Consider the following 16,691-nt stretch of genomic DNA (forward strand, 5'->3'; position numbering starts at 1 on the left):
TGCCAAATTTCAGCCTTCTACCTACACGGGAAGTTGGAGAATTAGTGATGAATGAGTCAGTCAAACAGGTTCCAGTTATGACCATTACGCGTAGAATTTCGAAATAAAACCTGCCTAACTTTTGTAAGTAAGCTGTAAGGAATGAGCCTGCCAAATTTCAGACTTCTACCTACACGGGAAGTTGGAGAATTAGTGATGAGTGAGTCAGTCAAACAGGTTCCAGTTATGACCATTACGCGTAGAATTTCGAAATAAAACCTGCCTAACTTTTGTAAGTAAGCTGTAAGGAATGAGCCTGCCAAATTTCAGACTTCTACCTACACGGGAAGTTGGAAAATTAGTGATGAGTGAGTCAGTCAGTCAGTCAGTGAGTCAGTGAGGGCTTTGCCTTTTATTAGTATAGACTAGCAAAATACCCGCGCTTCGCAGCGGAGAAGTACTGTGTTAAAGAGGTTATGTAAACATATATATACATAAACATTTATACTTATATATACATATCTACATATACACATATCTATATATATACATATATATATACATATACACATCCGCATATATATACATATATCAACATATACATACACATACATATACACACATACATACATACACACACATATATATATATATATATATACACATACAGACACATATATATACATATACATATTTACATATGTACATATATATACACATATCTACATACATACACATATATCTATCTATCTATCTATGTATATATCTCTATCTATCTATCTTCTCTATCTATCTATATATATATATATATATATATATATATATATATAACTATTTATATATATATATATATATATATATATCTATTTATATATATATATATATACAGTGGTGTGAAAAACTATTTGCCCCCTTCCTGATTTCTTATTCTTTTGCATGTTTGTCACACAAAATGTTTCTGATCATCAAACACATTTAACCATTAGTCAAATATAACACAAGTAAACACAAAATGCAGTTTTTAAATGATGGTTTTTATTATTTAGGGAGAAAAAAAATCCAAACCTACATGGCCCTGTGTGAAAAAGTAATTGCCCCCTTGTTAAAAAATAACCTAACTGTGGTGTATCACACCTGAGTTCAATTTCCGTAGCCACCCCCAGGCCTGATTGCTGCCACACCTGTTTCAATCAAGAAATCACTTAAATAGGAGCTGCCTGACACAGAGAAGTAGACCAAAAGCACCTCAAAAGCTAGACATCATGCCAAGATCCAAAGAAATTCAGGAACAAATGAGAACAGAAGTAATTGAGATCTATCAGTCTGGTAAAGGTTATAAAGCCATTTCTAAAGCTTTGGGACTCCAGCGAACCACAGTGAGAGCCATTATCCACAAATGGCAAAAACATGGAACAGTGGTGAACCTTCCCAGGAGTGGCCGGCCGACCAAAATTACCCCAAGAGCGCAGAGACGACTCATCCGAGAGGTCACAAAAGACCCCAGGACAACGTCTAAAGAACTGCAGGCCTCACTTGCCTCAATTAAGGTCAGTGTTCACGACTCCACCATAAGAAAGAGACTGGGCAAAAACGGCCTGCATGGCAGATTTCCAAGACGCAAACCACTGTTAAGCAAAAAGAACATTAGGGCTCGTCTCAATTTTGCTAAGAAACATCTCAATGATTGCCAAGACTTTTGGGAAAATACCTTGTGGACTGATGAGACAAAAGTTGAACTTTTTGGAAGGCAAATGTCCCGTTACATCTGGCGTAAAAGGAACACAGCATTTCAGAAAAAGAACATCATACCAACAGTAAAATATGGTGGTGGTAGTGTGATGGTCTGGGGTTGTTTTGCTGCTTCAGGACCTGGAAGGCTTGATGTGATAGATGGAACCATGAATTCTACTGTCTACCAAAAAATCCTGAAGGAGAATGTCCGGCCATCTGTTCGTCAACTCAAGCTGAAGCGATCTTGGGTGCTGCAACAGGACAATGACCCAAAACACACCAGCAAATCCACCTCTGAATGGCTGAAGAAAAACAAAATGAAGACTTTGGAGTGGCCTAGTCAAAGTCCTGACCTGAATCCAATTGAGATGCTATGGCATGACCTTAAAAAGGCGGTTCATGCTAGAAAACCCTCAAATAAAGCTGAATTACAACAATTTTGCAAAGATGAGTGGGCCAAAATTCCTCCAGAGCGCTGTAATAGACTCATTGCAAGTTATCGCAAACGCTTGATTGCAGTTATTGCTGCTAAGGGTGGCCCAACCAGTTATTAGGTTCAGGGGGCAATTACTTTTTCACACAGGGCCATGTAGGTTTGGATTTTTTTTTCTCCCTAAATAATAAAAACCACCATTAACAAACTGCATTTTGTGTTTACTTGTGTTATATTTGACTAATGGTTAAATGTGTTTGATGATCAGAAACATTTTGTGTGACAAACATGCAAAAGAATAAGAAATCAGGAAGGGGGCAAATAGTTTTTCACACCACTGTATATATATATATATATATATATATATATATATATATATATATATATATATATATATATATATATATATATATATATATATATATATATATATATATATATACATATATATCTCTATCTATCTATCTATATATATACATTCCCGTGCTTTGCAGCGGCGAAGTACTGCTTTGAAATTTTTATTAAGAACAAAACCTTTTTAAATTGAGTGAAAATATACCAATAAAAATTTGTTAAGGATCTGTTTTTTTGTGAAGCTGACTTCACACAGCCTCTCCGCTGTTTTATAAACGAACGTCATATAAGGTCTTCCTTTTTCATTGCTTTGCCAACGGAAGCAGCCTTTTTATTTAATCCTGTTTTTACGATTGTTCTGTTTGTATATCACATTGTCAGTTCAGCACTCCGGTTGTAATATGAGCAAGCCATGCAAGCTTACTGTTGAGAATGCAACGTATAGTTGTACAGGAGAAAAGCAATCTTGCCTCAAATCAATGGCAACCTTTTGTAGGTCTATGAACTTAATTTAAACTTTAGGTTTACACGGTTCTTTGTTTCCGAAGTACCTGCACTCATGAATATGTCTGTATGCGTCAGTCGCTTCATATGTTCACGTGAGCCGCTCTCTTGTGTGATGTTGCGATGTCCACGGCTTTATTTAATGTTAGCTAAGACCCGGCACTTAAACGTTTCTTGCTACAGCAATTTTAACTCCGTTACAAAGTGATCCAAAGTCTCGTTTATACCTCGTGTCTTCTCATTAAACTTGTAAGTCGCGAATATGGTATTGCAAACGGCAGCGGGAGCATTTCTATAAACTTAATGTAAACTTACGGTTTACACCGTGCTTTCTTTCCGCAGTAGCTGCACTTATGAATATGGTTGTATGCGTCAGTCGCTCGCTTCTTATTGTTTCGCTGCCTTCTCAATTGTGTAATGAATGTTTTCTTCAGCGCTCTTTGGGGCTCTTCCTTGTTTTGTACGTACTGCGTTCACAGTCAGTTCACGTGATTACGTGGGTGGCGTGATGACGCGATACGCAACTCCGCCTCCCACGGCCATGGAGGTGCACTCTATTACAGTATATGGACAAAAAAGAGGTCCCAGTTATGATCATTACGCGTAGAATTTCGAAATGAAACCTGCCTAACTTTTGTAAGTAAGCTGTAAGGAATGAGCCTGCCAAATTTCAGCCTTCCACCTACACGGGAAGTTGGAGAATTAGTGATGAGTGAGTCAGTCAGTCAGTGAGTGAGTCAGTGAGGGCTTTGCCTTTAATTAGTATAGATACCATCTACTGTTAAATTCTGCTCCATATTTATAATCTTTTTATTTTTATACTGTATTGAGGATTATTTGTGTTTTGGTCTGTGTATTGTATTGTATTGACAACCCCCTTCTGTTTGACACCCACTGCATGCCCAACCTACCTGGAAAGGGGTCTCTCTTTGAACTGCCTTTCCCAAGGTTTCTTCCATTTTTTCCCTACAAGGTTTTTGGGAGTTTTTCCTTTTCTTCTTAGAGTGTCAAGGCTGGGGGGTTGTCAAGAGTCAGGGCCTGTTAAAGCCCATTGCAGCACTTCTTGTGTGATTTTGGGCTATACACAAATAAATTGTATTGTATTGTTTGTGTGTGGCAGAGTCACCTGTGAATCACCAACAGGAACTGCCATCTGCTCTATCTAGCTAGAGGGTCTCCCACAGCTCCTGGCATTTATTTGTGAATGTGCTCTGGAGTTGGTGAGTTCTTGTGTTTTGCTGTGCGATTTACTGAATGTGTGACTTTATGCTCTGTTTTTGATTTTGTATCTGGATTCTGCATTGGGTGTGTGCTTGCTTTGTATTGCCTTATTGTTTTAAGCAACTTCTTTTTGCATCTGGTGCTTCATTGAGTTTCTTTTGTGTGACTGAGCATTCTGAGAAAATAAATCTTTTTATTTTGTAAGGATTCTGTGTTTGCCCTGCTCGAGCCAGGGTCTGCTAGTATACCCCCCTAGTGGGCATTTTGTGAAGTATTTTTGGAGGATTTTCAACTATGTATTTTGGGACTCCTAGTTCATAAAACCACCCTGCTGTCATGTTTCTGTCATGTCTATTTATTTGAATATTATATAGGCTCAGATCTTTTACACAATTACCTTGATACTGTCTTCATTAAACCGGTGCACGCCCAACATGCCACTGGGGGTAATTTCCATTACATCACAAAAAATCCCTATGAAGAGAGAAAACACATTAACATTGCAATCCATAAGAATAGAAATAACTGCCTTGAACATTATCAGTGACTTCACCAAATTTAAAAATTTCTTAGTAAGAGTAAATGTCATTTATACAGCAAACCATGTAGTAAATACTGCCATACTAATAAATCTGGAGTTATTTCAAGTAATGAAAGCAATTAAACAAGAAATGAAACTTAAACACAGTTGAAACAGTATTTCAAAAACATCTAACACTCATCTGTACGTATGAAATATTTGTAAAAGTTTCCAAACAACATACTGTGTTTATGCTGTACAGCTGTGTATAAGCTGAGCATCTAAATGTAGTATCTGTCATCACAATGTGTGCACAGTGGAAGTTTATATATTGACATGAAATAGCTGCCATATTTTCCAGTAAGATGCTCACTGTGGCAATTTGCATAAAACAGCACATGCACTGGATACCAAATGCTAGATGTGTTGCTTTTACAATGAATGTGTTAAACATGTGAAAAATCGTAATACAGAAACATAAAAATTGCTATATAAAAGCTTATTTTTTCCTAAAACTCTCTAACCTGATTATAAAAAAAAAAACAGTGCAAGGTGACACAGTGTTACGGTCTCTGTGAGTTTTGTCACTTTTGTTCATAAACGTAGTTCATTGTTTAATTTACACTTGTATTGATTTTGACATTTTTTCCTGTCTTAAGGAACAGAGTTTTTACTCAATACACACTCATCTAACTTCACCACCCACAGCAAGATACCAGGTCAGGGATGAAAGCAAATGTCAGAACACCAGGCTGACCCAGTATTAGTGGAATAAAGCAGAGTCATAGAGTCAAGTCTCCTCTTCGTATAAAGAGATGTAACTTTTGCCTCCCCTACCATATTTCTTTCAAATGTCCAATTATCTTCCAATAAAATGGGTGAGCTTAAATTACTTAGAAGTTCTGGGGCTGATTACTCTCTTGTTTCAGTGGTTTGTTTTATTGAGATCTGGCTGTATGATTTACTGTAATACATGACAATGCTGTCAGTCTTCCTAGATATAATCTTTTTTAGAGCAGACTGAAGTTAAGATCACTGTAGCAAACATAAAGGTAGTGAAGTGTGCTTCTTTGATTTGTGTTGTACAGTTATCAAAGTGTTGAGAAGAAGCAGCTCACCTTACCTGAAATTTCTGATGATCAAATGCAAACAACTGTATCTGCCAAAAGAGATTCCATCTGTCATTCTAACTGGAGTTTATGTTCTCTTTCAAACAAATGCTACCACTGCAATGTGGCTGTTAGTAGATCAGGCTTCAGTTGCCGAGATTAAATAACCAGATTTGACAGTTATTCTTTTAAGTGATTTAAATAATCGGCCTTAGAATCCAAGCATCCCAAATATAAGCAGCTGGTCAAATGTGCTAACAGAAAGAGAAAAAAACCCTGGACCATGTCTACAGCACTATCTAAATTGCTTGTCATCCTATTCCACAGACTACCTTTGACATCTCTAATCATGAAATATTATTTCTTGTGCCTTCTTACAGACAAAAAATTAAATTGGCTAAATAAGAAATAAAAACAGTTCCTACGTTGAATATTGAGGCTGAAGAGGTACTACATGGTGTCCTGTACTCTACCTTCTAGGAGGTATTCGAGAAATGCCAGGATCTTATTTGTAGATTTTAATTTACTATACAGAACAATCATTCCAGAGTTTCTCCAAGGCAAAATTATCAGTATGAATTCAGACTATGCCAGATGTTTCTGGATCTATGCCTTTCTGAGAAACCGACTTCCCTTCAGGAGTGTGTTTTGTATCCTCTTTTTTTCACTCTACACTAGGAACTGCTTGTCCAATAACCCATCTGTAAAACTTCTGAAGTTTGGCGATGAGACCACCCTGATAAGCCTGCTCAGAAATGGGGACAAGGTGCCATATCAGAGGCAGATGGATTGACTGATCATTTGGTGCACTTCCAACAATCTAAACCTGAACACTGGAAGTGGTTTTGGACTTTAAGGAACACTCCTCACCTCCTGCACCCCTGGTCATAAATGATGTCAATTTTCACAGGATGTAATCATTTTAATTCCTTGGCTCCATTACCTTGCATAGTTTGAACTGGGAGAAAAACATATTATCTCTTATCAAAAAAACTCATCAGTCTATGTTGTTTTCTCCAGCAACTTAAAAAACTAACCTGTCTCAGTCAATAGTCATTTAAAAGCATCCACATTTGCTCCATATCAGTCTGTTATGGCAATGCATCTGCTCATTCAAAACTTACACTGCAGCATGGAATTCAGACAGTGGAAAGATCTGTCAACCTGAAACTGCACTTTTTTATAGACATGTATACATCATGGGCCAAGAAACATTTAGGATATATAATCAAACATCACACTCACCCTCGTAACCATCTGTTTCAGTTATTACCATCAAAGAAATGTTACCAATCACTAAAAGCAAAAACCACTTGGAACATAAATAGTATACTATTGGACATGAGTCCAGTTCTGCACTATGAAGTTGCGTTAAATATTTGTATTTATGTAGAACACATTATCATTCACTACTGTTGTGTACAGTGTTGTATTGGTAGCATACAGTATATGGTATATTGTGCCATTACTTGCATTTACTTCTGTTATGTCTATAAGTGTAACACCAACAACAACTATTTTTCTAGAAGTAAAGTTCAACTTCAAGCTCAAGATCAAAAGCAAAGATGCAGTGTTACGTTATGCACAAAAATGCAGGAAAATCTCAAGTGAAGTTCCCACCAATGTCAATCTACTGAGAGTGATTTGCAAAGATATTGAAAGTCTTTAAATTCACAAGCTACTGCATTTATCTCTCTATATATACTAGGGGGTTCCGCCCACTGCTCGCTTTGCTCGCCAACCCCCGGATCTGGTTAACCGTATATACAATTTAAACAGATTGTTATTTTCATGGGAATTGTTACATATACATTATTTTCACTTTTACAGTTAAAACAATATTTGGAATTAACTTTTCTTCAAGATCGAATTGAATTTTGATTCCGTGTTTGGATTTCTATTGTGACAACGCAATGTATAACTTTCCGTGAGTGAATATCATTTCTTTCTCTCTAATAAATAAACCAACTTTTTCGAATGTTTGTCCCTGTGATTTGTTAATTGTCATATCTAAAGCTATTCTCATGGAAAACTGTATCAGAATCTCCTTTTGTGTCTAATGTTATTCGTGGAATATGTACTACATTACCTTTCTTGTCGCCTGTTAAAATTTTACATGTTAGAATTGTTCAACCAATTTTTAATACAACTAATCTTATTCCATTGCATAGTCCATCACTCATACATAAATTACGCTATAACATTACGATACATCCTTCTTTCAACAGTAATTCGGCCGGTGGAAGACCGGACTGTGTTAACGCTTGTAGATATTCTATGGGATATTGTAAATTGATGTTTTCGTCTTCCGCACGATCAACAAAACTGCTTCAGCATAGTATATTGATACGCATTTAATCAATTTGCCGTGTAACCGATCAACAATTTTCGCGTTAATTCATTTGACTTCATCGTTTCTCACTGCCATATTTAGATGAATGGGTTATTCTAAACTGGATCTTCATTAGTGTGTATGTGTGTGTGTGTGTGTGTGTCTTCATAAGTAAGCCATTTAATGGATTGGTGTCTGTCCAGGTTAAGTGCCGGAATGCACCTGATGATCATGGTCTTGTTTGAAAATAGTTGTAAGTAGGGTGGGACTTCCTTCCAAAAAGTCTCTTCAAAAGGTCACATCTCATCCCAAGATTTTTTTATTATAATAGAGAGATAAGATCCAACATCAGTCTGTCTATTTGCCTGTCCATTTTTCATGACAGAACTACTTAATGGATTTAGATCTGTTTTTTTTCTATAATTTGCTTGAACATTCCGGTTGATTTTGAGACTTCTCTCATCTCGCTAAGTATCATAGTTCGCTTGAAGGAGCGATATAGTTATGCTAATCCGAGACAGAGTCTGCGGGCCGAGGGGAGGGGGAAGTTTGACATCAGGAGTGGGGAGCCGGACAGGGCCCTCCTCACTGTCCTGTTTCATATCTACGCAGGCAAAGTCGGGGGGGACAGCTAGTGTTTAATAAAGCAACAAAGCAATCTGTATTTCACCAACCTGAAAACATTTCGCATTAAAAGTATCTGTTCATTACCCAAATTCCCATTATTTCCAATAGGAGTTGACTTGAGAGCGCTAGAGAACTCTTCCCATGATCCAGCAGCACATTCATTTCGGATTCTCTCTCGGGTAATAGAGCCATTCTTATAACTACAAAAAAAAAAAAAATTAAGGTGTTTTAGTTTAGTTAGGTCACCCATTAATTAAGACATTTGTTCTACTTTTAGCTTTCACTCACTTCCATTCCCAACTGGAAAAACAAAAGAAATTACACTGACTATATTTCAAATGTTGTAAGTCACCTCAAATAAAGACACCAGTCCAAAAATAAGTAAAAATATGAAGTCATGAAAGAGATTAAAACAAGATTAGAAAGAGATCTCACAAAACCTAACATGCTTTTCAAACCAAACTCTCAACTTTGAGTCCCTTTACCTCTGTTGTATCTCATCTCTACTTTTTGTTTAAAGTTATTTTCCTAAGGAATTTTAGGAGTAACATCTATGACAAAGGAGATTCTTAAATAAAACATACATGACAATCTATTTTAAGTCTCATGAGACACCAAAGGTCATCCTTTGAGCAGCAAACTTTTCCTATGGATGGGAGAGGATTACAACTACTCACAAAACTTTTTTCTTTGCAAATTTACCCTCTCATTCTTTCAAATTTCTGCAAATACATATTTAATATATTAAGGCTTCTGTATTGCAATTCAAAATCTTCAATTAAATAATACTTGCCAATTACCATATTAATGCCATGTAATCCTTAATATCAACAGGATTGCAAAAGATATGTCCTTCTACTGTTGGGTTTGGGTTCTGGATCCATAGAAATACTGTATCACTGGTGCCTAAGCTCACCTTAAACAAAAAATACAAATAACAATCAGTAAAAAATGCTAAATAACATGATGTTCTAAATCTTAGGCCAAACCGATTTTCAGGATGACTCTGGTTTAAACATACTACAAAAGAACAATTTCAAAACAAAGAGGACAAATTACATTTGAAGTATTTTTAAAAGACTAACTGGCACAAAAAGGGCTTAATTTTACCACGGCTATTCAATATTTTGCTTTTCAGAACATCTCTGCTTTATAAACATTGTGAAAATTACTAGCAAGAGAAAATGTGGACGCACCCACCTATTCCATTAGGGACTAGTTTATATCTAAATTTGAAGGTTTGCACCAAAACTGACAAAATATATGCTTAATGATTACTGTTTATCTCAGCAAAACAAATGTCTGAACATTCTATGAAATTTTGCCTGTAAGTGATCAAATGCATCTATACATGCAAAAGCAATGTTTTTTTTTAAATGCCATCAAGACTAGCAGGATACCACTCCATGCCAGGAGAGTATGCTATTAAAATATGGGTAATATAATAAAACTGCAGGAATAGGGAGCACAGAAATAATTACATATTCAAACAATGCGATAAGATGATTTCTTAATTTAATATTAAAATCATGCACCTCCGTTTTCTGGGATAATTTGTTTTCCTTTTCATTTATTAAAGTAAATACTGTAATGCTATCCTAATGCTAATAATGTTTTGGCTAGTTACAGTATGTGAAGACACACCGTAATACATACAGTACATGAGTATATAAAAAGTCAAGCGTATATACATACAGTACATATAAAATTAACATTCTCAAACCAGCTTAACACAACTCAGAGTTACAGAAAGCCAAAGCCTATACACTTATGAACACAGCCACACTCCAATTGAGCCCATTTAGAAAAATGCATATATTTGGTAACCCGGCAAGAAAACTCTCACAGATAAGAATGTGCAAATTGCACACGTAAACCAACCAGAAACAGTATTTAAACCCAGGACACCTGATCTATGAAGCAGGAAAGTTGCTCTCAGCACCACCATGCAATCCCAGTGACAAAGAGCAGGCTCGTCTGGTTAGTTAACATCCTCTCATTCTTGCTGAGTATTCTGGTTTCCTGATATCCAATCACTTCCAGTGAAATGTTGGATTTGTTTGGAAATGCAGTATTTTTAACTCATGTTACTTAAATTATATGATTAGTCTTATTTTCTATGAATTTCTATTTTCTAGAATTTGAACTGGCAACCTTCCAGATACCAGCAAAGATCCTTAGTCACAGAGAACAATTAGAACATTAGAAAAATTGTGACGAGAAAAGCACATTCAGCCAATAAGCTCATCAGTAATTTATTCTATATGTCTATATCTCTGTGTTCTTTCCTGAAGAATTTACTTTAAAATAATAATAATGGATCCACCATTGTACTATTTCCCTTCATAATTTTAATTACTTTGATCATGTCACTCCTTAATCACTGCTTGCTTAAACTGGAAAGGTTGAACTTCTTCAATCTCTCCTCATAATGTAGTTGTTAATTTTTCATTCTCTTTCATTTTCACCATTCTTTAGCTTAATAGTCAACAAAAGTACTGTTTATTATATTACCTGTACTCATTGGCTGCCAGTACGGTATATTGCAGCTTATTTTTTCTTTCTTTCTTTCTTTATTTATTTATGCAGACAGAAAAGAAGAATTGAAGCCAAAACCAGAGACAATTCTACCTTCCCTATCAAACTCTTTCCCAAGAGGAAATTACCAAGCAAGAACCTGTCACTTTTAAGCATCTAAAACAAAGTTTAATTTATATTGATGTTTACCAGGTGGCTTAGTAAAACTTTACAAAACTAAACCATGAGTCTCTTTTTATGTTTTGGAGGTCTATTAGAATCATTCAATTACCTGAGATAGGATCCCTGAAGTTAGTCAGTCAGTCAGTCAGTCAGTCATCGTCCAACCAGCTATATCCTAACACAGGGTCACAGGGGTCTGCTGGAGCCAATCCCAGCCAACACAGGTTGCAAGGCAGGAACAAACCCTGGGCAGGGTGCCAGCCCACCGCAGGGCACACACACACCCACACACCAAGCACACACTAGGGACAATTTAGGATCGCCAATGCACCTAACCTGCATGTCTTTGGACTGTGGGAGGAAACCTACACAGACACGGGGAGAACATGCAAACTCCATGCAGGGAGGGCCCGGGAAGCGAACCCAGGTCTCCTTACTGCGCGGCAGCAGCGCTACTGTGCCACCCCGTCCCTGAAGTTGATAAAACATATACTCCATCGAAAATTTGCTAAAACTGGAGTTTTTTTACCTTTTTTGCCCAATTTATCCTGTGGTAACTATTTCAAAAGTAAATTTACTGTCATCCATTTTTGTTCAGTTTAATTTGAGTTTATATTTCTACCATAATAGAAGTAAGGGGAACAATGAGGAAATTTTAAGCTACTGTTCTTGAGATTATTATTTTAAGTTCAAATAACAATAATAATAGCACATAATAACTGTATTTCACTAATTTAAAAACAACTAATGATGAGCAGATACTCGTATACCAGAATGAAACACACTGAGTTGATGAGAACACACCAATCAGTGAGATGCTTGTTCTTACTTTTCACCTACGATTTTGGATATTCTTGGTGCAGTAGTTGAAAGAGCAAGTCTTATGCTGTCTTTGGGAACTATTCAAGATTTTCACGGCTTCAGCTCTTTCAAGCAAATTTACGCCTTGAGTAGATGAAATTTACTGCCAGAACCCCAGCCTAAAATTTACACAGGACAAGATCCAACCTGTGAGCAATGTTATCAAGTACCCACATTGCTGGATTTAGTTTTGGGAATGTTCTACTCACAAACCAAAAACTTTTTGTTAATCTCTCAGATAGTCTTGGATATAAAATTATCACTACCACTTTAAAAGCAATACTGAGAGGAATATTTCAAGTGCAGTGATATCAAATAGGGTAATATTGTGTTATGAAAAATCTGTTGTGATCTCCTATGTTTCAATGTATTTAAAATTATGAAGAGAATTATTAAAGTAGATCAAGACTGTTATTTTAAAATGAGTTCATCAAGAACACAGGGGCACAGCTGAAAACTTGCTAAGGGTAAATTTTGCTCAAACTTTAGGAGGTTTTTCTTCACACACAGAACCATAGACGTGGAATAAGTTACCAAGTAGCATGGTAAATGAGTAAGACTTTAGGGACTTTCAAAACTAGACTTGATGTTATTTTAGAAAAATGAAGTGGATAGGACTGGAGAGCTTTGTTTGGCTGAATGGCCTGTTCTCTTCTAGATTTTTCTTATGTTCACTACTTGCAAGAAGACTTACTTTTCTATTTTTTCCTAAATTGGTAAAAAATATAATTTTCTTTATAAATAGGTTCTAGTCATCATTTTTTTAGAATTTAATGTAATTATGTGAATAATTACATTTTAATGTAATTGTAAAGGAAGAATGAAGCGCCTGTGCCAAACCTTTCTATTTTATCATGATGTTTTATTCTATAGGAAGAGCCATGTTAGATGGCTCTCTGTTGTTATATAGTGGGAATGGACTGCGGTGTTCTGTTTAACAGATTGGCTTCATAAAAATATTATTGTATTTGTTACCTTGTTTCTTTTTCTGATTGGACAGTGTTATGGTAATTCATTTTGGTATTTATAATAAAAACAAGCAGTGAATATCCACAAATTATGTCAGAAGATAATTAGAAACAACTGTTAATTTTCAACTTAAAATAATAAGAGCAAAGTACACCAAAAGCAGTTACCCTGAGAATATTGCAATAATTAACTGTAAATGACCAGGATAATGGACTACCTCTGTGAGACCAGAATTGCATATCCATAGAGGGAGGAATAAAAATGATGAACCTAAAACTAAATAAAACAAAAATAAATACAGAACTCTATTTTAACCAGTTATTGTCAATAAATGAAATAAGCATAAATTGTATACCCCACCATCTTAATAATAACAGCATTAATATTTTCTTACAGGTTCACCAGCCCCATTTGAAGTAATTGGATTCTGGTGAAGTTTTGTTGCCTGAGATCGAAAAATAAAAAGATTTACAAGTCTACTCACAGCAATGTCTCCTTCTTTCAGCCTCATTCCAGCCAATGATCCTTTTAGGAAAAGAAAACAAGTACAGCTTGAATTCCAATGGCTTCATTGGGTAACAATATCATGCCAGACATGTAGATGAATACATTTTCCAGGAGAACATTTCACATAAAATTTCAAACTCTGTGAAATTTTATTTTGCCCATAGTGTTATCAAATTACAGCATAGACTGTATTCAGTATTTGTAAAATATGCCATATATAAGCAAAGCTTATTTATCTTGGAGATCTTCACCACCGAATGACTTAATAGCTCCTGATCAATGTTTTTAAAACCAAAATCCTCTTCAAGTAACACTTATTCTACAGTTTATGCATAATTAATTTGAGGCCAGGATTTTCAGCTACTTCTGGAAAATATTAATGTTTTCTGATCCTGGGTTAGTTTGGGTTGCAGCTCTTGCAACTTTTTGGTCTTTTTTTTGTTTAGTCATCTATTTTGATTAACTCCACTCTTTAATCTATACCTTCAAAAATCAGTAATTATTTAGGTTCTGCTTACCCTATTAAAATTATTTTTAAAAATATCTATGAATTGTGCTTACTATAGGCACTACATGTTGCCACATAAAACTCTAATGGAAGTGTAATATTTATTTATTTATTGTACATACTATATGAAAATGACCAAGGTACAATGTGCTAATGACTGAAAAATTCCGAGTGGTCCTACAGATCATTTTATCATTTCTCCTGAATCATGCAAAGAATTACATTCATTTTTAGGTGCATTCACATATAATACAAAAAGCACCTACTGAGATAGCCAAATCTGTCTGCCTGTTTGTCCATCTGTCTGTCTGTCTGCATGTTACAACTTAGTTTCCAGTTAACCAATTTTGAGCACTTATTCTACACGGAAATTTGTCGTGACACTTCATTATTTGTTGAAAAATAGCATCTTTAATAGAGGACACTTTTACACATTTTTTGAAATTTCAAAATTTCCCACTGAATAGCATTGGAAACTTTTCAAACTATTCTATTTTAGAACAGAAAACCATTCGTTGTGACGTCAACTATGAATTAGTCTACTGTTTCAATAATCTATGACAGATGGCTTGGTGACAGTGATAGGACGACATTTTATAGCACTGCATAAATATGATCACAATCTATAGGAGGGAGACCCAGACTTATATATTAAGGTGTAATAATACTGACCTGGGTTGTCACCTGTAAAAGCGATGACTTTACATGCTAGTGAGAAACCATAATGTCTGACAAGGTGAGAAGAAACTGAACCCTAAAAAATGAAAAGACACATAGTCAAAATATCACAGATATCAGTGTAAGGTATTAATTCTGTTTGTTTCCTGCTATAAAACTATGTTAAAGTTATTAGAGGAAAATGTGAAAAACTTACTAGTGCTAATGCCTCACAAACTCAAGGGACTTGAGTGGGTTTGATTCAAAGCTTGATTACTTTTAGGTAGACTTTGTAATTATTCCATATGCCCATGTGATTTTTTTAAATGTGTACTCCAGTTTCTATACACATCTTACAAATATGCATGTTAGAATAAATGACACAACTAAACTGGACAACTATGAGTGAATTTTGGTGATTATGGATGAGTGTGTCTTGTAATGGAGAAGCATGTGGTCTAGTGTTCCTCAAATAGCTCCAGCTACTTGAATTCCTGTTCAGAAAATGAATCTATAATTGAAATTCAATAAACAATATTTTTCAATGTATTGTAGCATTTTTAGTAACAAACACAAATACAAAGGCTTTGAAAATGTAGTACAATTTTAAGAAAACTATGTAATTATGCAGGAAAAGCTCAGACAGTCTGCAAGATGTTTTGTTATCACGATACTGGGATCTGACTGTGTAAATTTACAGTTTACATTACAGCCATTTAGCTGATAGTAGGCAAGTATACAGAGCACAGATCAAGGTCTTTGAAAAAAGTGCTTGCTTAGTTCCATTTTTATGCTCCGCAGAAAACAGAAAATGCTCATTAGCACATATAGGTCCCATGTATAATGTCAAATATCAAAAGGGACTCTAATATCAACATTCCTGAATATTTGCATATATGCTCTGGCTCACTGTGACCTTGAATTGTAATAAGCAAGTAAGGTTCAGTAAATGGACAGATGAATAGATGTTTATTCTTTGTTCTACAATTCATGTTGGCTGTTTAACCCTATACTAGATCTCAGAAGCTAATTATATTATTTTAACACATAGCAGCAAATGGTGGAAACAGGAAACAATATGTTTTGTAAGTATGTATTATCCAAGGAAAGGAGTGATGAGGATGGTGCAAAAATTATTTTTTGATTACTATTAAAAATAGTGTATCCAGATATCTACCCAAAAAACGTTTTTTTATATATTTAATTTTTTGTAATTTGTAGTTATGGCCAAGAAACAAGGTCACGGGGATCTGCTGGAGCCAATCCCAGCCAACACAGGGCACAAGGCAGGAAAAAAACCCAGGGCAGGGCGCCAGCCCACCGCAGGGCACGCGCACACACATACACACACACACACACACACACAGGACAATTTAGAATCGTCAATGCACCTAACCTGCATGTCTTTGGACTGTGGGAGGAAACCCACGCGGACACGGGGAGAACATGCAAACTCCATGCAGAGAGGACCCGGGAAGCGAACCCGGGTCTCCTAACTGCGAGGCAGCAGTGCTACCCACTGCGTCACCGTGCCGCCCCTATGCTGTGTTTTCCAGAATAATATGTTAGCAAAAAAATGCACATTTTGAGCATTTATGTGGATATCAGACATGAGGACTACGTGATATAAGTTATGTGGGAATTTCTTTCTTTTTTCTATGGATGTTTTACACATAGTT

The 16,691-nt window shown here is 35.8% G+C and overlaps 1 protein-coding gene across 3 annotated transcripts in view; it reads right to left on the bottom strand.

Moving 5' to 3' along the window:
- The window catches only part of xylb (xylulokinase homolog (H. influenzae)), a 353,065-nt gene that overhangs the window by 304,230 nt on the left and 32,144 nt on the right, over window positions 1-16,691 (bottom strand). For all 3 annotated transcript variants that reach the window (XR_007935308.1, XM_028804172.2, XM_051929119.1), the window contains exons 10-14: window positions 15,028-15,109; window positions 13,825-13,865; window positions 9,611-9,726; window positions 8,895-9,010; window positions 4,620-4,696 (exon numbers count right to left, since the gene is read on the bottom strand). Coding sequence is in view for 2 of the 3 variants with exons in the window: in XM_028804172.2 (XP_028660005.1) it covers window positions 4,620-4,696; window positions 8,895-9,010; window positions 9,611-9,726; window positions 13,825-13,865; window positions 15,028-15,109 (432 nt within the window). In the remaining variant the exon portion in view is untranslated. The remainder of the gene's footprint in view (window positions 1-4,619; window positions 4,697-8,894; window positions 9,011-9,610; window positions 9,727-13,824; window positions 13,866-15,027; window positions 15,110-16,691) is intronic.

Source organism: Erpetoichthys calabaricus, chromosome 6 (genome assembly GCF_900747795.2).
Source record: "Erpetoichthys calabaricus chromosome 6, fErpCal1.3, whole genome shotgun sequence".
NCBI lineage: Eukaryota > Metazoa > Chordata > Cladistia > Polypteriformes > Polypteridae > Erpetoichthys > Erpetoichthys calabaricus.